This window comes from Mustela lutreola, chromosome 9 (assembly GCF_030435805.1).
Source record: "Mustela lutreola isolate mMusLut2 chromosome 9, mMusLut2.pri, whole genome shotgun sequence".
Lineage (NCBI taxonomy): Eukaryota > Metazoa > Chordata > Mammalia > Carnivora > Mustelidae > Mustela > Mustela lutreola.
In genome coordinates, this window is record NC_081298.1 from 67,173,454 (window position 1) to 67,197,990 (window position 24,537).

Sequence of the window (24,537 nt, forward strand, 5' to 3'; positions counted from 1 at the left end):
TTGCTAAGTTATTTGAGTGTACGTTTAATATAATTTTAGCTATTTCAAAGGCTATAATATTACACTTAATGATGCCACCAATCCAGTTATTTATGTTCATTTTTTTCTCATACACCCTTGCTTTTAAAGGCTATACATGTAGCTCTGGCCACAGTGGGAGACCTCTGCTCATTTATAAACATGTATGTAAAACCTCAGGATTATTTACCAGCTGTGGATATTTCCTCTATAATCCATTCACATAAATATATGTGGGTACTTTCCTCCTTTAATAAGGGTGTATCAACTTGCCTCTTATAAGGAAAGTACGTACACAGTGCTGTTTGCCATTTTAAAAGAGCCTATTTCTTTTTTTTTTAAATTTTTTAATTTTTTATAAACATATATTTTTATCCCCAGGGGTACAAGTCTGTGAATCACCAGGTTTACACACTTCACAGCACTCACCATAGCACATACCCTCCCCAATGTCCATAACCCCACCCCACAACCCCCTCCCCCCAGCCACCCTCAGTTTGTTTTGTGAGATTAAGAGTCACTTATGTTTGTCTCCTTCCCAATCCCATCTTGTTTCATTTATTAAAAGAGCCGATTTCTTGATTCAGATATGTAAATCCAGTATTTCAACAGCCAAGGACAGAGAATACAGAAAAGAAGGTAAAGAGGGAAAAAACAAACATTTAGGCAGTCACACCATCCTTGCAGGAGGACAGGTGGTGAGACCCTCAGGAGGAGAGAGGCTCTGGAGCCCCTTCTCAGCCGCAGAAAGCCCAGGACTTTCAAATTCCCTCCCTGGCAGCCTGTGAAGACTGGTGACAGGCAGGGTGGGGAGGACTGCCGCCACTTCACCAACTGGCAAGTGTGACCTGGCTCAGCGAACAGAGCCAGGCACTGGGCAAGGACACACCCAGCTCAGGCACGTCCAGGACAGCTATCATAAAGTGCCGGGACTCTCTGTCAAGTGCTCCTCTACCCCTGAGGCCTTCCTTGTGGACATACATTCATGCCATGAACCTCAGGCACGGCACAAATCCCGGCTCTTCCAGAACTGCTTGCCTGCTCCCCACCTTTCTATCTTAGCGGCTCCATCCTTGGCACCCCACAGCACTTGTGTACCCCTGTGCTGAGTCTCATCTTACCAAGGCAGCTCCCAGTTTCCTAACCCGCTGGGATGGTAAGCACCTCCTCCTCCGCTTGAGTTCCCCAGGCCCTGCCAGAGCACAAGGGCTTGGCAAGAGCTGACTCAGCTGAGATGGAAAAGCTTACATCATCCACCCTGCATGCCTGAAGAGTGACTTCTACCAGATGATGAATAAAACATGATCACTTTGCATAAACTGAGAACAGCATTCTTTCTCTAACCAAACTTTAGAAGTAAAGAATGAATTAGGCTTTGCTCGTGTCCTATGGAGACTCTTTAAAAATCACCACATGGCTGTCTATCTGGGTCACAGGCACCATTTACCCACACAGTCTGATGTCAGTTGAATGCCATCAGAACACCGGGAGACAGCTGGCCTCCTCGTACTGCAGAGTAGAAGCTCTAGGAGAAAGTCCCACTTTCTTCTGGAAGCTCCCCAAAAACGAATATCACCAGCAAGAGGCTCCCCGCTGCTGGGGAACTAGGGCTGCGACCGCTGTATCCCTTCTGGAGGATCACAGCTAAACCCCACAGCGTGACCACGACTGAAAACAAAGCAGAACAGAAATCAGTTTGTGAAAAGATACCCAATCTATACCACTTATGCTGCAACAATTTTATTTCTCGGGATTCTCTTCAGCATGCAGCCAAACCCTTACAACTTAATGCCCTCAACATTCACCTCTGTGTGCTTAAGTTCCTAAATTTACCAGGACAGAGACAGAAACAAGGAGAAGATGACTGAGTTCACTTTGAAAATGGCCTGGTTTTTTCCCCCTGCTTTAGGGGGAAGTGGTCACATCATCCCACCATGGGCCAGGCAACTTGAAGAGTGTCTCATGCACACGGACAGACCCTGTCTTCACATCTACTCTGAGAACCGGCATCAATCCATCCTGGGCTCAAAGAAACCAGCTCACACACCGAGGAAGGGGCAGAAAGCTGGCCTCCCGGACACCCTCCCCTGCAGCCTCACCTCAGAAGGTCCCTGTTGTTACCACAGAACACTCTAACTCCAGGCATTCCATCTGTTTTTCCTCTTAAGTTTACCCTATTAATTTTTATTGTTCCCTTTACTGAATGCTTAACTTCCTCTCTTAAGAGGTCTCTACCTGGCATTAACCAGATATTCATTGCTCAGCAAAGTAATGAGTTCCCTTAATCTTCCTTTATCAAACAACCTACTTCCTTAATCCTTCTGAGAAAGACAAGTTCCAGGCTCCCCCCAGCGGTTCTAGATCTGAATGTTGGCAGGCTGAAGTCAGAGCTCTAAAAGAAACCTTCAAAATCAGCAGTCATGACAACTTCTATTACCATCCATCAAGAGACTCGGATTTCTGGAACAGCTATTATCTTCAGTGTACTGATCCTGTGTGGTGACCCATCTGGGCTGCAGGACACAGGAGGGGTGGGTGCTTGTTTGGACAGTCTGTGGTGCTGAGCACCTACTGTATGCAGGGGGGTGTCGCACACGTTAGCTCTTTCATCGGAGATACAAGTGCGTCCTTTCCACACGTGAACAGACTGAAGTTAGAAGTCCTTCACCTGGAAGCAAAGAGGCAGGACTATGGCCCCGAGTCCAAGCCCCTGCCAGTTGGCTCCCAAGGGCTGTGTGGCACAGGGCTCTGTGCCCAAGGGCATACACACCACAAACGGGCTCCAGGCTCACCAGCTCTGGCCTGGCTGGTGAGCACAAAGAGGACCCACGATTCAAGTGAGTGTTTGCAGAGGGGATGAAGGAGTGTCCGAATGGGAGTGACCCTTGAGGCAGGAAGTGGTGGGCTTTTGGGGACACCCTGAGCAGAAAGATGGGAGCCAGACTATGATGAGGGAGACAGAGGCTGATCCTGATGGACAGCCTCTCCTCTGAGTCCACATTGACCCCACCGGGATAGCAGTCATGCTCATGGCCCTTCCCTTCCATTTCCCACTCTCCAGAAGCCTCAGGAGGCACAGGTCACTTCTTTCTTTTGTTTCTACCCACTGCCCAGCCAAACACTCTCGCTGCCCCAACTCTTCCTTCTCATTCTTCCCTACTTGAACTTTGCTGTGGACATGGCCCTCAGGGTTTGGGAGGGATGTGAAGAGTCAGCCCAAACTGGGGGCCCCCCTCAACACTTCTCTGAACAGCTGAACAAGGCTGATGGGAAAGCGGGCAGGAGGCCCAGGCTGAGTCACAGTGATTTCCTGAGTGCCTGGAGATGTTACCCCTGAGAAGTCATCTGTCACCAGTGAGCCTGGGCTGAGGGGGTGGAGGGTGCATTAGTGACACTGACACATTGCCGAGCTCTCCTGCTGCAAAGAGCACAATGATGGAACTCCAAGTTCCAGGCTGGTGCAAACTGGGAGGACAGCCCTTGCCATTGGCTGTGTGCCGATTAAATCTGTGTGTGCCATTAAGCAGCCAATGTTGCTTAAGCTCACACCACTCTTGCCTCTATTTATACAAAACCATGCATAAGTCTCCAGAAAACCTTGCTGCTTGACTCTTGGCCACCCCTGGAGCAGCTTCTAAACCAGGTGGGCACTCAAAGAACCCCTGGGAGCCTACGACCAAAGGGTGTACCACAATCAGAGCAAATACCCTGCCGCCCCATCTTCCCACACTCACCTCCCATTCCAGCGTCCCTGACCTCAACTTAGGACCATGCATTTCTACCTTTGCATTTTATATTTGACCTTCCCTGTTTCTAAATGTTTCTCCTCTTCACCCCTTCTTTGAAAAAATAAAGCATCAATAATCTAGTGAGCTCCCACGTGCTCCGTACTGTGCGGGTACATGAGAGAAATATGAAGACCCAGAGAGCATGCTGTTCCATGAGTTCCTCGGTCTACGTGGACAGATGCGAGACAGGAAAGGGCCCTCTGAACAATGCACACGTGTGCCCCAGGAGCTGACTGCAAGCAGGAGCCTCTCTCTGGGCAGCTGTGCAGAACCTGAGTGGAACAGGGATTTTGTCCGGCAGGGAGCTGTGGGGTAGGCCTTCTGGACAACAGATCAATCAGTGAACAAAGCATGGAGCCAGCAAGACACAGGGTGTATCTGTGGACCTACTCAGCCAGGGAAGAGGGTTCCCAGAATCATGGGGAAAATGCTGCAAATGGAGGCCAGACGTCAACTGTGGAAGGCAGGGCCAATGTAAGGAGTCAGCCTTTATCATCCAGGCAACAGGAGGAGAGCAAAGATTTTTCGAGCCCCCATGCTGTTCTGTGGGGATGGAAGCAGCGGTGGCAGCGAGTATGAGGCCTGTGGGCAGGAGACACTAGAAGTGGCAACTTGCATGGGAGATGCTCTGAGGAACCTGCTGGTGAGGGGCACCTGGGCTCTGGCAGTTGCCATGGGAACAGAAATACAGGAGCACCGAATGCGAATGCAAATGGCTTAAGGAAAACAAAGATCCTGCACAGGTGCTGAAAACAGGGGAGAGGAAACAGCCCAAGAGGACAGGGATGTTCAGAGTGGACACGTCTATTTCTGCAGACTTAGCATCTAAATCCTTTTCTCTCGGAGAAGGACCCTCTGCCCATCGCATGCTTCCTGACGGAAGGCAGAGCCCTTGTCTCCAGGGAAACTGAAGGAGCCAACTCTCCTCTTCCCCTCCCGGTTGCAGCCGCTGTTCAGATGTGTGACCTCCCCCAGACGGTCCCCACTGGACTTTGAACCTCAAGGGGGTGACAAGGACACAGGGACAGATTAGGAGTCAATCCCAGAGGAGGCATCCGCTGCGACAGCCAACATCCAGGGGCCGTGACCAAGCTGCAACACTTCTCGGCTGAGAAGCCCCTCGAGCTGAGCTTTTTGTGGGTGGGCAGAGTGTGGTTCTCCAGCCTGGAGCTCTTAAGTTACTCAGTAGCCCCTCCCAAAAAATTCCTTCAGTTGGGATCACACTGATAAAAATACCAAATCCAATCTGTGCTCTGTGCCCCTCCTCAAAGCCCTTGTTCCCAAATGCCAGATGGCATAGCCTCTTGTCCCCTTGAACCTCTCTAGCTCATGTGAAGACACTCACCGGGCACTCCCCCCATCATGCTCACTTGTATCAGCCAGTGTTCCATGGGCTGACCGGGCTAGAGGCATGGCTGGGACGGGGCCCACATCTGTGGCTTCACTCCACCCCGCCTGGCGGAGCCTGATCCACTCCCACACTAGCACAGCAGTCTGGGCAGGCACTCCGAATATACCTACAGAGGGATCTGAATTGCATTTATTCATCCAAGGCAAGATCTGAAAAGCCTCTCATGGGAATTCAAAGTCCTTAGTGCTGCCACATTGAGAAAATCTTGTAAAAACATGGAGGAGAAGAAAACATCAAGAAAGAAGGTGGCTAGCAGAGTAACATAACAATATATTTCATGATGGTTTTTTTTTGCTTCAGAATCATCCAGGGCAAAGAAGAAACGGGTACACATAGAGATTAAACAAGACTGTCCACGCTTGAGTGGAAAGCTCAAGCTAGGAATAGGCACACGGGGATGTATTTTATCCTTCTCTTTAAATATTGAAATTTTCCATAATACACACTTTATAAGATGAAATAATATAAAAATTAAATGGCTGTCCTTGCTGGGCTAAGTAAGAATGGAGAGGGGCTGGAAATCTCCACTGACAGTGGGATAAGTAATTGCTCAGGACAGATAATAAGCAGCAAGCCCCAACTTTTTAGGAAAAGCTTAGATTTAGTGATAATGCAAAACCTCCATTTATTCAAGAGCTTATGGGGTGGAGGTGGGGTGGGGTGCTTCAGGAAGGGAATCGGCATGGAGGGATTGGAGCCCAAAGAGCCCAGAAGGCGGTAGCATGGCTATTATACCCATATGCAGCTTACACGGCTCCCTGCCCCCTTCCACTCCTTCGGAGACCGGAGGAGCAAGCAACCGACCCCAGGATATGCCTCTGTATACACAGGAAACTGCTATCCATTCCAAGACCTCAGGCTCAGAAATCAGAACACGGGAAGAGGTGAGGAGTCAGAAACATGCTCCTGACTGTACAGACACATAACTTCCACGCTTCACCAAACTAACTGATTCCTATAAATCCCATTTCCCCCTTCCTGGGCAATCTGCATATAAATCTACTTAAGGCATGTCCGTCTGCCTTCCTATGGGAGCCCATCTCATGCCCAGAAACAGCGGGGCACATTCAGACATTGCAAAAAGGTGGTACGTTTTTTCAAGGCTTCAACTTCAAAGAGGACTGGCTTGAGAAAGTTACGGTGGAAAATGAGAACCTGCTGAAGATGAACTGTAGGTGAGACATTAATCTCTGGAGGGGTTCTCTCTTAACCTCTTCTGCATCACCGGATTTTGGGAGGGTGCTAACTGACCACATTTACTGCTGGTCTGATTCTCGTCACCATCCCTGGGCTCTGGGCCACCCAGGTGGCAGAGTCTTACAAGCAGGCTCTGCTTCGCCCTCAGCTGCAGCCACCTTGTCCCTCACGGAGGTCTCCTGCACTCACATCCCCACTGCCCCCTGCCTCTACCCAAGATGCTCATAGGAGACGCTGAGCTCCCTCACCTGGCACCTTTAAGTGCAATTTCCTCCCTGCACTACACCTACTTTGGTTACACAGCAACACACAGAGATGAGGCCTACAACTGCTGAACACATCATTACTGTAACTTCCCCGAGCAATCACAGAGCGACCTCCTTAGAGGGCCTTGGGGAGGACACTCGGGCCTTCTGGGCACCTAAGAGAATCCCCTCTATCCACCACACAGGCTCATTTCACTAGACTGGGGAAGGTCTCCTTCCTGCTTGTCCTTGAAGAGCAGAGCACTGTCCTCCCTTTAGGAAAATGATTTCCATGGTAAATGTTCCTGATCAAGGTTACTGGAAAGGTCAGCTCCATGGAAATAAACCTCCTCTCCAAGGTACTCCCTTGCTTCCTCTTTGATACTGTATTTCTCACATATGTGGGGAAACACTACTTTTGCATCTTTTAAAAGTGGGGCTTTCCTGTGACCACATGCATTTTGTATTGTCATCAAAGAGACGTTCACACACACATGAGTAAAGACAGCGATTAGAACCCATAATGTATTGTCTCCCCTAATAGCATCCAGGGAGATTAGAGTTCTCTAGAACTCCCCCTTGGGATGTTGCAGCTATAGATTCTTAGTCCCAGAGAAGCTGAGCAGAAGCCAGAGGACAAACCTGTGGCCTTAGCCCCTTTTAGCTCTTTGCAGCTTGTTATTTGGAGTCAACACACAACCCCAAAAGATTCGTGACGATTCCATAATCCAGATCATAATGGCTGTAATCTCCATTCTGTCCTTGTCAGTTGACTTGGAAAATCAAGGTCGTTTCTACTGATCACCAAGCATGGGGGATATAAAGGATTGGTTTTCAACATACATGCTACCCTCCTCCTTGTGTGCCCACCTGTCTGTAGAAGATGGAAAGCTAGAACCACATTTCCCAGATCTCTTACAGCTAAGGTTCCGGGTTTCAGTGTGGCCATTCAGATGTACTTTTGGGGAATCTGGAAAGCAAAAGGGAGGGAAGGACATGCTTCTCGGTTGCTGCTCCTTCCTCAGCAAGCAAATCCAGGAGGTACTTGGTTCTTCTACCGTGGTTTTAGCCGAGGTTCCAGCATGTAGGGGCCAGTTTTATGGTATAAAGAGGCAGGACTAGGACACCCACTCACCCGTGTGAAGGAGCAGATCGCAGCCGTATGGCCTGGTTTTCATCAAGGCAGCCCCTCAAGCACGGCAGTCCCAGTGTGGTCCTGGAGAAGGTCCTTCATCACCGTAGATGAGGCAGCAGCCTCCTTGGTGGTCTAGCTCCTTAGCATGGCTTTGGGACACAAATTCCTGAACCTTCCACCTTGAGAACCGTATCTTCAGAGCTCGTCATAATTTGAGCCATTCCATTCCCCACAATAAATCCTCCCTGAGTTTGCTACAGTGTTTTCGGCTTTCTGCAGCCAAAACTTGATCAACAACCCAGTCTGCCTGTCAGGGAGGATGGTACAACCTCTCAGTCTCACCTTCATGGCTGTGGGATTCTCAACAGTCACGGGCTACATTCCATCCAGGCAGAAAGCCTCCCATATGGCTGAAGGGAGGTACAATGCTTAAAATCTGCCAAGGTGGCCTTCTGCAACCCAGCGGGCATCGTGGGTCAGGTCAACACAGATGCCTGCCTCCCAAGTATGTAATAATGCCAAAACCCCTTCTGGAGCAGCAACTAGATGTTGGATGCCACCAGAGATAGAAACCATGGAGAGCCCAGGCAGCAGAGTTTACCAGAAGGAGCAACATACCCAGGTTCTAACTGTAGCCCGTGCTGTTTAGACTCGGTGAGTTGCAGATCCCTGTTCTGCCCAGTGGGGACAGTGGCATCCTCCACCCCATAGGGGGATAGGAAGGAAGAAGGGATCTAGAAGGTCTTCGGGCAAGGGGACCTTCTAGATCCCTTCTTATTATTCTTATTAAAGGATGGCATTTATTGCCACTAATTCATATCACTATTAGGATCCAGAACTCATAACCAAGAAGAGAACCTTTTCCCTACACTTCTAAATATACCTGCTAAATCTTCAATACTCCTAAATTTTTGGCATATTGGCATTTAGAGACAAAGTTTTAGGAGACTCATTTAAAAAAAAAAAAAAAAAACAGAGCATGGAAGTGCAATGTTTCCTGTAGATTATAGCTAAGCACTGGCAAGGATTAAAAAAAAAAAAAAAAGCTCATTTCAACAGTACTATCGAGACCCACTGCAGGGTGATTGTTTCATGCCCTTTGTCTTTTTGTGCTGTCCCGCAAGATGGCTGTGATATTTCCTGTACCTTCACAGTCCTGGGGTTTTGTTGTGACTACTGTTGGTTTTTAAGCAAGCATCATTTCTGTTTCTTCAGTTTTTGACACAAGAGGAAATCAATATGGCAGGTTTGTTTCACTGCTAACCTTAAAACACCACAACCCCTCAGAGCCAATCCTCTGGACACAATCTCACAATGCTGCTCTAAGAGAACACAAAGCTGCAAGGCCAGGGGCTCTCAGGAGGAAGCAGTTCAACAGGCAGGACAGAGGCAGTGGCCAGATCAAGGCAAAGCAGCTCAGTGTGTAGAGGGGCAGCGGGTTAGGACCTGGGGCAAGTGACAGGAGGGGACAGAGAACCATGCTGCCGAAGTTCCCGGGGCTAAGGACCATTCTGCAATCAACACGCCAAGCATTCCAGGACCCACAACAGAAGTCAGCCAGCATGTGGAGCCCAGATCCCACGGGCCAGCACGGGTGAGGGTTAGACCTGCCAGCAAGAGCTGGGTCGGCAGCAAGAGGTCCAGGTAGGCCTCTGGAACGAAAAGCAGGGGGTGATGGGGAGATCACTGATCAGAGAGTCCCGAGGAAAGGATCCAGGCCTTAAAGAGGGGTTGGCCCAACATTCTCTCCACACTGGGTGCCTGCACTTTTCGTTACCAAAAAGCCTCCATTAAAACGAGACACGTGCCTTGACAGGATTCTTTTAAGCCTCTCTAGTGCATTTAAAATAAGATTTAGCTTTTTAAATGGTCTTATACATAATGTTTTTGGAAAATAGCCACATAAAAATCAAAGCACTAAAACCCTGCAAATCTGTGATTTTTTTTTTAAACATAAAAGAAAATATTCACACTACAAAATGAGATTGCTGGAGTTGCTCTAACCCTAAAATCTTCACTTGAGGATGAAGATTGACTTTAGGTCTGAAGTGTTTGCTTGAACCAGAGAACTAAATTCCATACAGGGTCAACGACAGGCAAAGAAATCTGGGCACGTATGCTTAAGCGCTGTCCGAAGAGCCAGGCAGGCCACATGCAATCAATGGGATAAAGGAACTCATGCAGATGAACTGTTTTTTAAACTGAAGTTGGCCAGGTTTTTTTGTGTGTATGTGTGTAGGAAGACAATGTTTTAAAATACACACAGCCACCTTCGACAATCCAGTGAATGGCAACAGCTTCTTCCAAGGACACTGAAGAGTTAGCTGCAAACATGAGTGTCCCAAGCAGAAGGGCTGCCTGAAGAGAGCTTTGCTGTATTCTCGTGGATCTAAAAAAAGGGAAGCTTTGTCAGGTCCTTCCCTCCAGACACACACATCATTTTATTTGGAAGTCACATGGTGTGATTAAATTTAACTGGGCGGAGCAGTGGAAAACCACAGTATTAACAACATAATTCTTTCTGAGGAGAGATTCTTTCTGCCAAAGGCAAAGGAGATAATTCTGAAAGTGTTGAGCTGCTAAGCACAGCTCTCAGCATTTTTTTCTTTTTTTTTTTTTTAAATCTAGGGGTACCAAGATAGAAGTAGATCTCTGCTCATTATGGCACTGCTTCTAATAACCAGAATTCTGGGAATGACCAGGGTTTTCATGATTTGGGATCCTGGTGAAAAAAAGGTCAGAGCCCATCATTGAGAGATTAGATGCAGCTTATAAACTTACACAAGTTCATGTCTGTGTGCATGTACATGTGCTCAGTTTCTGGAAGGTTACAGAAGAAGGAAACACGAAGTCCTCTCTGGATAACCAAGCTGACTGGGGGAGAGGGGTATCTTCCTCTCTCCACTGTATACCCTTCTGTCCTGCTGAATTTTTAACCAGAGTATGCCTTTATAATTGGAAAAAACAGCCATGAACACATGTTTCAGAATTCCTTTAAGAGCCTACAGGCAAGGACCCCCGGAAGGCTCAGTGTCAGTGCTACTCTGTCACCAAGAAGCCATAAAGGCTCAGTGCTCTGCAGCTGTACCATTCCATCCATTTACAGGAAACACGCGGCCTCCATCTATTCCTGTAACTCTGCCACAGGCGTCAAGACAAGACACTCCAGAGACAGGGACTGCTCCTATTTTACCTATAAAGAAACGGAGATGCTGAAGGCTACATGTCCTGCCCGGAGCCCCAGGGGCTTCAATGGGGGAACCTGGACTTGAACCCAGACCTCCTTCCTCACTGGCATCTGGTTGGCCCTCTGGGAACATCGGGCAGGTCACTTCTGGGTCTTGAACCCAGAAACCCGCTCATTCCACTTCCTGGCAGCTATTCCAGGCACCTCTCCAGGCTGTCTCCTCCACCTAAAATAGGGCTGGCTTCAGGCCCCCAGAGGTTCACAACAGTCTTGATTTGCAAAAACAGGTATCCTAGAAAGGACACCTTTTTGTCTCTGCACGGCAGAGACAAGGGCCGATAAGCCATCCACAGAACCACCCACTCTCAGGGCATTTGTCAAAAACCAGCTCTGTTCCCCAGAAGGTCTGGAGTGGGCTCACAGATGCCAAGCTGCTCTGTGGGAAGGAAAAAAATAAATAAATAAACTTCAGCTCTGCAGAACACAGACAATTAGGGAAGCAACATCCAAGGAGAGATTGCCAGGACCTTTCCCCAAAGCTGAGGCTGAGCATCTCTGTGGGAGATGCTAGGGAGACAGTCTCCCAGTCACTCTGCTGCCTGTGCTAAGCCCCTACCTCCTGTGCCCACAGTGGCCATGCAGGAATGGACATGCCAGCCCTGCCTACCCTTCCCACAGTAGGACAGCGTGGGAGAAGGGCTCCCTCCTGAGATACCGACTGACACCATCCATGCAGGGATGGGAGAGGCTCTGTAGTAGTACAAGTTCCCTTTCAATTCATGCAGAAGAGTTGCAAATGCACGAAAAGTACAGTACAAAAGTAACTCTTCTTGTCCAAGAAAAGCAAAACCTCATACAGAGGAGCAAGGAGATGGAGGAGGAGGAAGGGGAAGAGGAGGAGAAGGAGAAGGGGCCAGCCAAAAAGGCAAATGCAGAGAGTCGTGGCTCTATCCGAAACCCTAAAACAGAGGCAGCTCACCCCAGGCACCTTCCATACTTGAGGCCTGGCTCCCTCAGGGCATTAGCCACCAGCCACAGCTTGGGAGCATGTCAAGGGCCTGGGGCACTCACCCATACTCTGAGGCCAGCTGAGAGTTGTCCCTAATAGGCCCTCAGTGTCCTCTCTGAAATGCCCTCTGCAGCTTTCAATCAATGCAAACTCAATGTCCAGTTAATTGCTACAAAAATCAAAATCCATACTTGACGCTACTCATGAGCTCTCTTTTAGGGTAGCCCCCAAATGGCTGGGTTCAAATGCAGTGAACACACACAATGACCAGGCAATGGCTGGCTGTGGCAGTGAGGGTGAATGCCTAAAAACAGGACTAAGACATGAATGTGAATATGTGAGGAGGAGAAGGAGGAGGAGGATTTCTACCAGCCAAGATTTAAGGCCCAGACAGCCAGCTAGTTTCACAGTGACTGGTCATCACCACACACTCCTGTGACATGTGGTTTCCGTCCGGCTCGGCCTGGGTTACAAATGGCAGGCCTTTATATTTCCAAGAAGTGGCCAATGTTAGCAACTTCCAAATCCTGCTGAATGGAGCCTGCCTTCCTCTACACAGGTCTGCCCTGCCAGGGCTGATGACAGAAGCCAAAGTGACCCTGAAAGCAGCAAACTCAGAGATGCCACATAAAGTCAGAGAAGGGAAAGTTCAGGGCAGGCCCAAAGGCATGGGCAGGATCGTGAAAATCTAACTCACAAGGCAGGCTCTTCCTATTCACTTGCCTCTTCATCCTGCTCCACCATTTGGGAACAGGTCCCCAGGGCTCAGGAAGTCACCGAGAACAAGGCCAATTCTGGGGGTCATTCAGGAAAAGAAAAATGTCCATGAAATAGCAAGGTGAGGAAACGTGTGTGGGAGGAGGTGATCAATGTCTCAATGTCTTTTTATCCTGCAACGAGAATTTCCCGAACATCATTCTTCCTGAGTCGTTGAATGCCAGTCCCTAAATCATCCTTGGATTCTTTAATCCCAGCAGCGGTAGGAAGACCCAACTCCACAGGGTAACCCATTCAGTGAAGAAACTGCCAAGTGTCACACAGCCTCAGACCACTGTGTGCCTGAGACCATCAGGCAAGGAAGTCGCAGTCCCTCACGGTGTCCCTTCATGGCTTCTACACAAAGGTGTACAACCTGACAGCCCCACCTTGAAATCTGGAGTCTGCTCTCCATATAGGATTAATTACATCTCCATGAGATGGGAAGGAAGTAGGTGAAAAGAGAAGAAACCACTGTAAGGTAGTGATTTTATCTTTAAACTTAAAAAAAAAAAAGTATGTTTTTCTTTTCTTTCCACAGAAACACCTTTCCCCTTTGCCAGCCAGTCTTGACATTTTTTTTTTTCTGGAAATAATTCATAAATCCAGTGGAAGTCAGGAGAATGCTTCTACAGAGGCTACGGATGGGTTACTCTGTGGGGGTGGGTCCTCCTACAGCTGCTGGGATTGAAGAATACAAGGATGACTTAACAGCTCCAGATGTCCCCAAGTTATCACCGACCTTCTACGTCTCTGGCTAACGTGCACAGTAGCACACAGCCCAGGGAAGCTTCAGAAAAGCCATGTAAGGGGCACCTGGGTGGCTCAGGTGGTTAAACACCTGAGTCTTGGTTTTGGCTTTGGTTGTGAGCTTGACCCCCTCGCTAGGCTTCCCATTTTGGCATGTCATAGACACTATGTGAGAGTTGCTTGATATTGACTAGAATTACTTAATGCACTTTACTGAGGACCTACTCAGAACTGGGAACCCAAAACCTTAAATTGCAGAAATAATGACAGCTATATTCATGCACTTCTGACTTGGGCACTTAAAGGTAATCAGTGTTACATGTTATCAAAATATAGTAATGAGGCTGGAAATTTTGTCAATTTAAAATGCGTACACATGGAGATTTTTAACTGAGTACACCTCGATTGCACATGTGCCTTGTCCTTTGTTTTTCAGTATATACAGGACAAAATTAAAACACAGCATGTTCTATATATGGGTTGCCTTGATTCTGTGGTTTGGCTTCTTCCAGTAGATAATGCACATAACAGGAGAAGGTGGGCATGTTCAGATGCCAGCTGTAGTCCCTGAAGGCAAATGCACCCAGAAATCTTGAAAGTGCTGTTCTGAGCTGTTAATACCTAGTTCTCTTACTGATCTATGAAAACGTGACAAAGTACGCATCTTGGTAGAACTAGATTTGTACGACCAGAGTCCTTTGCATCTAGCCAGTCCCTACAAACCAACAAAATACTCCACTGTACTCATTTTTCTAGAGAACAGGTATTTATGGTCTGCCTGCTATGAACCAGCCATCGTGTTAGTCACGGACGCACATGCACGCTCTGCCCTCACAACCAGCAGCCAGCAGGTTTTTAAATCATAAATATAAATTTGTTAGTGGAGATAAAGGTCATGAAGATAAAAACAGGGTTATGAAAGTGTATATGGCGGAGACCTAATTAAGACTAAACCTCACCAATTCTCTGCTGAAGAAGTGACTTTCAAAGAGAGATCTCCAGTGTCTGGTATTAGTTACTAGGTTATGTGAGCCAACTGTACCACTAAAAATAACAACCAGATTTTTTAAAAGTCAGATAAAATTATTCTTTAAAGCATCAAAGTATAGATTAGATAGTAGCCAAGAACTAGGGAAACAGAAGGAAAAATAGGAACCCAGGGAGCCACTTTGCCCTGAGGGAATTTGACTATTCTGAAAAATTTCTGTTGTTTATAAGCCACTCAATCTATGGTGTTTTGTTAAAGTAGCCCAAACAGACTAAAACAGAAATAGCAGCCTAGATCTGGATGGAATATGACAAAAGACTCAAACCATAAACTTGCTTCAACTGGCATATCAGGCAGTAAGCAGAAACAAATACTAGAGGAAGGCACCTTCATAAGAGGTCCTAAATACAAACCAACTCAATGAACCAAAGATAACTGAGTCCACAAGGACACAGGGCACCGTGAATAAAAACTAGCTGAAAAAAAAAAAAAAAAAAAAAAAAAACAATAGTAAGAACAGAAGTACGAATACTTTGAGTATTAGAACTGTCAGACTATAAACTATGCTTATAATGTGAAAAGATCTTAAAAAGACCACTTGGGGGGCGCCTGGGTGGCTCAGTGGGTTAAAGCCTCTGCTTTCGGCTCAGGTCATGGTCCCAGGGTCCTGGGATCGAGCCCCACATCGGGCTCAGCAGGAGCCTGCTTCCTCCTCTCTCTCTGCCTGCCTCTCTGCCTACTTGTGATCTCTGTCTGTCAAATAAATAAATAAAATCTTTAAAAAAAAAAAAAAAAAAAAAAAGACCACTTGGAATATATGTGCCAGGTAGAGGAAAACTAGTGACCTAGGAGATTTAAGAAAGAACCAAACAGAAATTTGGAGAAGTTAATATAGTACCAAATTTCAAACTCAAGAATTTAATACTAACTTAGATATAGTTGAAGAAAAACTTGAAAAATCAGATGAAATTATCCAGAGTATACCATGAAGAGACAAAGATGGAGAATACAGAAGAGAGAACAGAAGGCATACACAGAGAAAATGAGGTCATATACTCGAGATCTCAGAGAGAGAAAAGGGAAATGGTAGAGGGAATATCTGAAGAGACAGAGGCTGATAATTTTCCAGAACTTCTGAAAGATATCAATATATAACTTTAAAATCCAATTCGATTCCAAGAAGAAAGAATAAAAAGCCAAACCTAGACACATCACTATTAAAATGTACACCACCAACAATAAGGAGAGCAATCTTAAAGGGATCCTGAAAAAAAGCCAAAAACCAGATTACCTTCTAAAGAGTGACAGACTGACAGGTAACTTCTTGATGAGAACAATCCGAGACAGTGGAATCATACCTTTAATGAGCTGAAAGAGAGTAACTCCCTACCTAGAATTCTACACCACCACCACCAACAACAACAAAATCATTCAAGAATAAAGATGATGAAAAATATTTTTAAGCAAAACTAAGACTGTTTGCCATCAGCATACTGAAATATGAACTGTAAGGGAATTTATAAAGGATGTGCTTTAGGTAGAAGTATCTTAAATGGTAGGTTTAAAGTAGAAGAAAGAACAAAGGGCAAAGAAAGTGGTAAATATATGGCACTATCAACAAAAATACTGGCTTCATAAAACAAGAACTATAAAAGGGGCGCCTGGGTGGCTCAGTGGGTTAAGCCTCTGCCTTCGGCTCAGGTCATGTTCTCGGGGTCCTGGGATTGAGCCCCACATCGGGCTCTCTGCTCAGTAGGGAGCCTGCTTCCCACCCCCCTCTCTGCCTGCCTCTCTGCCTGCTTGTGATCTGTCAAATAAATAAAATCTTAAAAAAAAAAAGAACTGTAATTCTTTATACTTTCCTTTAATATAATTAAAATTCTTTAGTATCAACAGCATGTAAGGTGAGCATAGGGAAAATAAATATAATTATTCTAAGATCTTTTTATTATCAGAAAAGAAGGTAAAAGTTTGATTAAAATTTGAAAAGTAGGCATCAGTATCTTTACATGGTAATTTCAAGTTGATCACTAAAAGAATAGAAAGAGAACATTTTCCAGAGTAGTAAATGGAGAACATGGTAAGAACAATAATAATAATAATAATTAATTAATTAATTAAAAATTCAAGAAAGGAGGGGAAAAAGAAACACAGACAAGGGTAGATGAATAAAGAATAAAATGTTAGGTTTAAACCTGAATACATCAGCAATTACATTAAATATAAGTAGATATAGATATTCTAGTTAAAAGACAAGGATTGTGAGACTGGATTTTTAAAAATCCTGCAGTATGCTAAGCATAAGAGATAAGGTATAACAAAGAATCAGAAGCTGTTGACCTGACCCAGAATAGTTTTCTAAATAGAAATGGAAGGGAAAGGTGGAAGAGAGAGAGATGGAAGGGAGATAGGGCCTAAATAGAGCCTAGAGAGGTAGGGTTGGCCACACCACACAGGGGCAGGCCAGAAAAGAATCATAGAATTTATCCTAGATGGTGGAAAAGTATTGGAAGAAGCATAGAAGACACAATCTAGGATCTCAAGTTGCAATACAATAGACTTACGCACAAATAATAAAAAAACGAGTCCATCTAAGAGCAACTTGGTCCATCTGGGAATTAATGTGGCTTAAGTATGGATTCTGAGGTAAGGATACGCTGAAGGTGACCTGTGAAGAAACCCAGGAGCCAGATGGTGGAGGGCTTGTATTCTCATAAAGGAATGTGGATCTGCATGTTGCTGGGAATAGGGGACTGCTGAAGGATTTTAAGCTGGAGAGTAATTTGATTAGCAGTGCATTTAAAATCATTCAGGCATGACTGTGAAAGATGAAATAAGAGAGGGGTTGAAAGTAGGGGGACCAGTTAGTCTGCTGTTGATTTCAGGGTCACTGTTATTTCTTCCTTTTTCTTTTTCTTTTCCTTTTTTAAAACTCATAGTCAGCGATGGTAAGAGAAGCATGGCTTATTTCCCATTCCCCAGATGGAGGGACCAAAATCTGGGATGCAAAAGTGGATTTTCAAGTCCCCATAGGAGATTATTCCCATCAGTTACCAAAGTCTTCAGAAATGGGCTTAATTTTCAAATTATGAAATCTGCCCACTGGACAATTGTTATTTATTTAGCATTTTCTGAGGACTGGGTATCTGCCTAGCATGGTGGGAAATGCAAGACTCAGCACTTTTAACTAGGAAAAGACATTATGTCATTCAACTTTTAAAACAACCATGTTGAAAACTCATTAACTCCAAGCTCCCAGGCATTGCTAGACCCCGTGTTGATGGAAGGTTAGTGGACATCTACATGAACACTTGGGGGGGATGCAAGATCATTATTTCACAAATCAGCCAGGTTAACTGTGGGTAAATCTTTACCTTGAGCTTGCATTATACCCCACTGCTCTTTATTTTCCTCATCTACGCAGGACAAAATGAACAAATCCCTCATCTATGTAACCTCCCTTTCATTGGAGATGGCTACCTCGAGGGCTTACTACATGCCAGAGGTCTCTTCCCACAAGCTTTCTTCCCCAGAGCCTGTTGACCCTCTCCTGGTTCCCTCCAGAGCTGGGCTGTGGTACACCAACATCCTCCTCATGATACGACCCCAGAGCTGGTCTCCAACATGAAGAGTCTTTAATAGAGTTGTAAGCATTGAATTAGCAAGCTTTAAACCATCGTGACTCCAGGCAATCAATGAAGAAGCTAACCAAGACAGAGATTAGGAGGACTGGGAGATTTTGACCACAAATATTGCTGGCTGCACCTTGGCCTCAAATGCATGCCTTTCCCTATGAATGGACAAGCAAATCTGCATTTGGTTGCTCTTTCCTCTCAGACCTACTGTACCATTTCCGTGCTGGGTCCCATGGCCAGGGTGGGGGGGGTGTGCGGGGAGAGGCTGCCCAGAGGGCCTGTGCACTGGAGTCCCTCATCCTCACACAACCCAAATGCTTAATCTTGCAGCTTCTAGGAGGACATGTGGAAATCAGATGCACCTGTTCGGGGTTTTCGATCTTTATTTATAGGTGCACACATATGTGCATACATATTTCATGACAAATTCCTTTATTTATGTATGTATACATTTCCTCCTACCAAAATAAGAAATACAGGACACTCTCACCTGCTTGCAATAAGGCCAAATAGACATAAGCTACACCCCCAAATTAAAACAAGCCAGAACCAGACAGACAGAATGAGGCACTTAATTCCCCAATATCCCCAGGTGCCTTCTGCTCAGTAGCACATTCTGAAATCTAGGAGATCCAGCGCCAACAGTGGCAGAAAGCAGGAATTCCCTCCCCTGTACACAGCGGAATGCTGCTTGTTGGAACGACAAGCCACCGGCTGCATTTAATCACCAGGAATTTATAACCCAATGGCAAGGGTTCCTTAAGTGACACCTTAATAAAACAAGTGGGGCACCTTAGCTGGATATTGAACACATCTTGTGGCCACGTGACTCTTCTGAGGACCCATACCAGAGAGTAAAAGGCAGGGGGGGCCCAAAAAGGGTGGCAATTGGCTCAGAGGCAAGTGACACACTGGAAAAACAGGCCTGTGAGGTTCTATCCTACCACAGGGAGGGCCTATATGAGAGCTGGCAGTCCACTGCAGGCTGAGAAGACTTTTTGAAGATAGCAGGGTGGCAGGTGAGAGGACAGGTTCAAGTTCAAGGGCAAGGTGATTACAGAAGCCCCCACAGCCTCCTCTGTTTATCACCAGCAGGAATGGAGCCCTCTGGAACTTAGGCGACACCCTACAGAGTAGCCCAGCCAGCAAGTTCAGATCCAGCCCCTTGATGATATACTCCTACCTCCAGAAAAGGCAGGGAAGGGAGGAGACCCAGAGAAAAGGAACCACCCTAAAGGTCTGACCCAGGAGGAGGAGCTGGAAAGACAGAAGGCTGGGCTAAGTCTGGAGTGTGAAGTAGGAAGTCCCCGACACAGTAGCTTGATTTGATATGTGGACAGTCTCTTTAAGCTCCAGTTCCTCTCCCCAGCACCCCACACCACTAGATCACCTAGCCCTCCCAATAGAGCTACGACAAGGGGAGTGGTGCTCTGTTTTATTTATACAGAGGGAAGGGTCAAGACTCAAAAAGGTTGACAATGTGGTAGGTCTTGGCAGACTTGGGTTCTAATCCAGATTTTCCAACTAACTCCAGGTACTACCCTTTACTTCTACGTCGTAGTTTCGCATCTTCTACAAGATGGTAAGTTTGAACCAGGCAGCCACTAGGACCCTCCCAGTTCCCAGGTGTCACGCTCTCTATTCCATAGACTATATATATATCTGCTCATGACTCCTCAGTTCCCATCTCCAGCCCAGACCTTTCCCCTGAACATCAGAGCCACACATACATCCTGCGGCCTCCTTGATACCTGCCCTCAACATCTCCCGGACATCTCAAATTAAATGGGACCAAAGTGGAGCTCCAAAATATCTCCCATCCCTCTCAGTTTCCCCCATACCCATTAACGGCAACTTTATCTGTACACTTGCTCAGATCAAAACTCTTGGGGTCACCCTTAATTTCTCCCTCAACTTCCAACATGTCAATGAAATTCTTCACTCACTAGCTCAAATGTATCCAAAAATCCAACCCCTTAACATCCCCACCACACCAATCAAGGCCACCACCTTCCTGTTGCTGGCCTGTCTCAGGAGCCAGGATGATGCTGTTAAAACCCAGATCACCTTTCCTCTGCTCAGAACCTTCCAGGCCCCCACCACCACCACCACCTTACTTCAGGGCAAAGACCTGCATAAACCTTGGACCCTGCTTCGTACCTTTTGCTTCTTCCTTCCTTCTGCTCCAGGCACACTGGCTTCCTTTCATGCAGCACCTTTTCACTTGCTGCTCTCTCTGCCCAGAATGTTCTTTTCCCATTCCTGCAGAGTTCATCCCCTTGCTTCCTTTAGGACTGTACCCAAAGGTCTCCCCCATCCCCTAACATCTCAGGGTCCCCACCCCCCAAAAGTCCTATCCTCCTTTCTTCATTTTTTTTTTTCCTCCTTAGCAGTTACAATTAGGCAACACACTGTCACTTACTGTGTTTGTGGTCTGACTCCCCCAGAGTTTCACCAGAATTTCACCAGGATGAAAGTGTCACAAGGGCAGGGATTTTCATGTTTTGTCCACATTATAGCCCGAGTGTCTACCACAGTGCCTGGTGTGAGGTTGGCGCTCAGTACATTTGGATCACTGGTCTAGCTGGTCCAACATCCCCCGGTTGCTCCTTCTCCACTTGGTCCCCAGACCAGACAGCAAACATCTCAGTGCCTAAGGGGACGATTCCAGCAGGCATGAAAAGGCCTGTTCCCATCCCTGGGGCACTCTCTTAGGAGGGGACTACAGGGAAGTCTGCTCCCCACCCCTGACCCAGCTTCCAAAGCCTCTGCTTTGCACCCTCAGCTCTGCAAAGGAAAATACCCCTTAGGATGGCTTTAAAAAAAAAAAAAAACTTAATCCGAGGTAAACCTTCAGCTGTTTACCTGAATTCCATTTAATCTCCTATAGAGATGCCTCTAAATCACCTGCTTTCAAGGACTCAGGAAAAAAACCCCAACTACCCCTCAGAAAACGTTTTTAAAACGGCTCTACTGCTGAGAAAACAAGCTTTAATTTCTATCAAGAGAAGTACAAAGCAACAGAGCAATTATTTATATTTTTTTCCTCAGTGCTGGATTATCTAACCACAGGTCTCACAGTGTTTAATCTCCAACAGGTAAAAGGTTTTACCCATTTAAATGCATCTTCACACAAAGATCCTGGGCCCCAGCTGCAGGCTTATGTGTGAACCTGTTGGGCCTTCCCTTTGCACCCATCAGGGAGGGCATAAAATACTCTCAAAGCCAGAGCCATTCCCAAATGAGATCCTCTCTAGGGGCAGGAAGTGGGGCAGAGAGGGTCTCCCCCATCTCCATGGTTCATGGGAGTTCGGCTTTCTCATTCCACATCCAACTGACAGTCCCTCTGAGAGGAACAGGACACCCTAGAATCTCTGCAGACAAGAAGCATTTGGGAACCCCTGGCGGGGGACACTCTACTCTCTGAGAAATCCCTTCCTCAGTGTCCCGGTCAGCAGGCTCCACTGTTCGCCCATACATGGCTGGGGAAACGGCATTCACTCACCATCTTCCAGAAAGCCTGCTCCTCCTAAGAGCGCTTGATCCTCTGGGTTTACTCTTTTCAAAGATCCAGTGTCTTTGTAATCACCGAGCGCTCACATGGTGCCTGGCACCTGACACGTCTCACCTCATTTAATCACCACAGCCTGAGGAGAGACAGAATTATCATCCCCATTTCCAGAGGGAGGAAATGGAGGCTTCCACTCCTTCTTTCCCTTCCTAGCCACCGTCCCTGTAACATGGATTCTAAGGTGGTATTTTATGAATGCTGGAATCATTACTGGAATCTCTTTCATTTGTATTCTAGAAACACAGGCTAGCACCTTATATATCTAGTCAAGTCCTGAAAGACAGGGAGAAAAAAAAACAAACAAACATGAAATGTTTAACCTACACACCAAGAAGAAACCAAAGAAATCCAGGTTTGTCACACAATCGAATAACGAGGCAGGTCACCCTTTCAGCTGAGGTTAGACTCAAAACATGACGACCCTGGGCATCTTCATTTCACCAAAGCCCTCTATCATTTTTTAAATAGATTTCAGAGCAGTTTTAGGATTACAGAAAAATTGAACAGCAGGTAAGAAAGTTCTGAAACATCCCCTGCCCCCAGAAACACAAATCCTCTAGGATTTGCATCTGTATTAGTGTGGTACATTTGTTACAACTGATGAATCCATACTGATACATCAGCCTCCACAGTTTACTTCAGGAGTCACTCTGTATTGTTATGTTCAATGGGTTTTGACAAATATATAGTGAATGTGTCCATTATTACTGTACACAAGTACAGTAATAATGCCCTAAAAATCCCCTGTGCTTTACCTGTTCATCACTCCCTCTACACCCAACTCTGCCCTCAGGGAACTGCTGATCCCAAATAATTGACAAGCCTCACTGGAACTCACAGGCAATTAGAGCAAGGCTGCATACATAACACAAGCACCTGGTTTCCTATATCCTAGCCACGAACAATTGGAATTTGAAATTAAAAACACATTAGCACTGCACCCCCCCACACAAAAAAATCCTTCAGGTATAAACAGATCTGTATCTAACAAAATAGGCACATGATCAATAAGAGGAAAATTGTACGCCTGTGGTGAAAGAAATAAAAAATCTAAACAAATGGATATTCCTTCACTGAATTTTAAAAGCAAACTCTCCAAATCTGTTATCCTGACCTCAAATCATAGCAATCTGAAAAATCCCTCAAAACAATGGTAGCTCCACGGATGCACAGCTATAAACGAAAAGCTCAGGGCCTCCACCTACTTCAGGCTATAGTTGGGAAAGAAGTGCCAAACAGGGTTGCCACATAAAATACAAATAAGCATTTAGTATATCTATATCTATAAACATATATATTCATATATATACATATACATATATATGTCCCAAACATTGCATGAAACATATTTACACTAAAATATTAAAAAGTTATTTGTAATTTAGCTAAATTTCAAATTTAACTGGGTCTCCCCTATTTTTATTTACGATATTATTTACACTATTTTATTTACGATTTTCATCATATTACCCTACTCCAAGGCCTCACTGTGGCGAAATGTGGAACAAGGAAAAGCAACAAATCTCTTAGGCATATTCAGTGCTTGACAATTTTGAAAGCCTTTTCAACTCTTCTCTCTCCAGATTTGCTACACATGTGAGAGGAAAGCAGGATAACTATCTCCACCCTCATTAACCAGACGAGAGAGGAAAAACAGTGACTGGGCAATGGAGCAAAGGTCACATAGGTCAAAAACACTACTGGCTCTCATTATTCCTAAGCCCACCCGTTCAATTAGCCCTGTAGGTTCCCACCCTGGCTGAACCTTGGTATCACCTGGAGAGCTGCCAAAAGCCTGCTGATGCTTGGGCCATACTCCCTAAGCCCAGGCATTTTTTAAAAACACTTTATAACAGAAAAAAATTAAGGATGTATAAAGTAAACAAGAAAAAAGTGAACCACAGGTACCCAATCAACCAGCCTCAACAGTTACCAGCTCATGGCCAATCACATTTCGCACACCAGCATTGCCCAACAGAATGGTCTGCAGGGATGGAAATATTCCTTATCTGTGCTGTCCAATATGGGAGCTGCTAGCTACATGTGACTAAGAGTGCTTGAAAGGTGGCTGGTGTCATGGTAGAACTGCATTATCAGTTGTGGTTTTTTTTAAGATTTTATTTATTTATTTGGCAGACAGAGATCACAAGTAGGCAGAGAGGCAGGCAGAGAGAGAGAGGTGGGGAGGAAGCAGGCTCCCTGCTGGGCAAAGAACCTGATGCGGGACTCGATCCCAGGACCCTGGGATCATGACCGACCTGAAGGCAGACGCTTTAACCCACTGAGCCACGCAGGCATCCTGCATTATCAGTTTTTAAACATTTTTAAATTTCAATGCAAAAAGCCACAGGCAGGGGCGCCTGACTGGCTCAGTCGGTTGAGCATCTGCCTTTGGCTCAGGTCGTGATGCTGGGGTCCAGGGATAGAGCCCTGCGTCGGGCTCCCTGCTCAGCGGGAGCAGCTCTCCCGCTCTCTGCAGCTCTCCCTGCTTGTGCTTTCTCTCTCCCTTGAAGAAATACTCTTTAAACAAGATTAAAAAAAAAAAAAAGCTACAGGTGGCTGGGGGCTATATATTGGACAGCCCAAATCTATACCCTCACCCATTTCCACCTCTCCCCCAAGGTTTTTTTTTTTTTTTTTTTTTTTAAAAGTTCTAAAGTTCCAGTTAACACATCACATTATTTTAAAGCAAATCCCAGGCATATTATTTCCTCCATGTATCAGTATCTTTTAGAGCTTTCCAGATGATTCAAATGTGAAAACACAGTTAGAGACCCATCACTAGCTGAATACTCAAAACTGTAACACTCCATTTGAGGACAGACTTTCAACAACTTCACAACCTTG

At 45.9% G+C, this 24,537-nt stretch overlaps 1 protein-coding gene across 8 annotated transcripts in view; it reads right to left on the bottom strand.

Moving 5' to 3' along the window:
* The window catches only part of PRKCE (protein kinase C epsilon), a 536,368-nt gene that overhangs the window by 253,256 nt on the left and 258,575 nt on the right, over positions 1-24,537 (bottom strand). Inside the window, exon 1 of one of the 8 annotated variants that reach the window (XM_059134576.1) lies at positions 7,795-8,182. The exons of the other annotated variants lie outside the window; for them this stretch is intronic. Coding sequence (XP_058990559.1) covers positions 7,795-7,837 — 43 coding nt within the window. The 5' untranslated portion in view covers positions 7,838-8,182. Of the gene's footprint in view, positions 1-7,794; positions 8,183-24,537 lie in introns of those variants that run through there. 8 annotated transcript variants of the gene reach the window in all.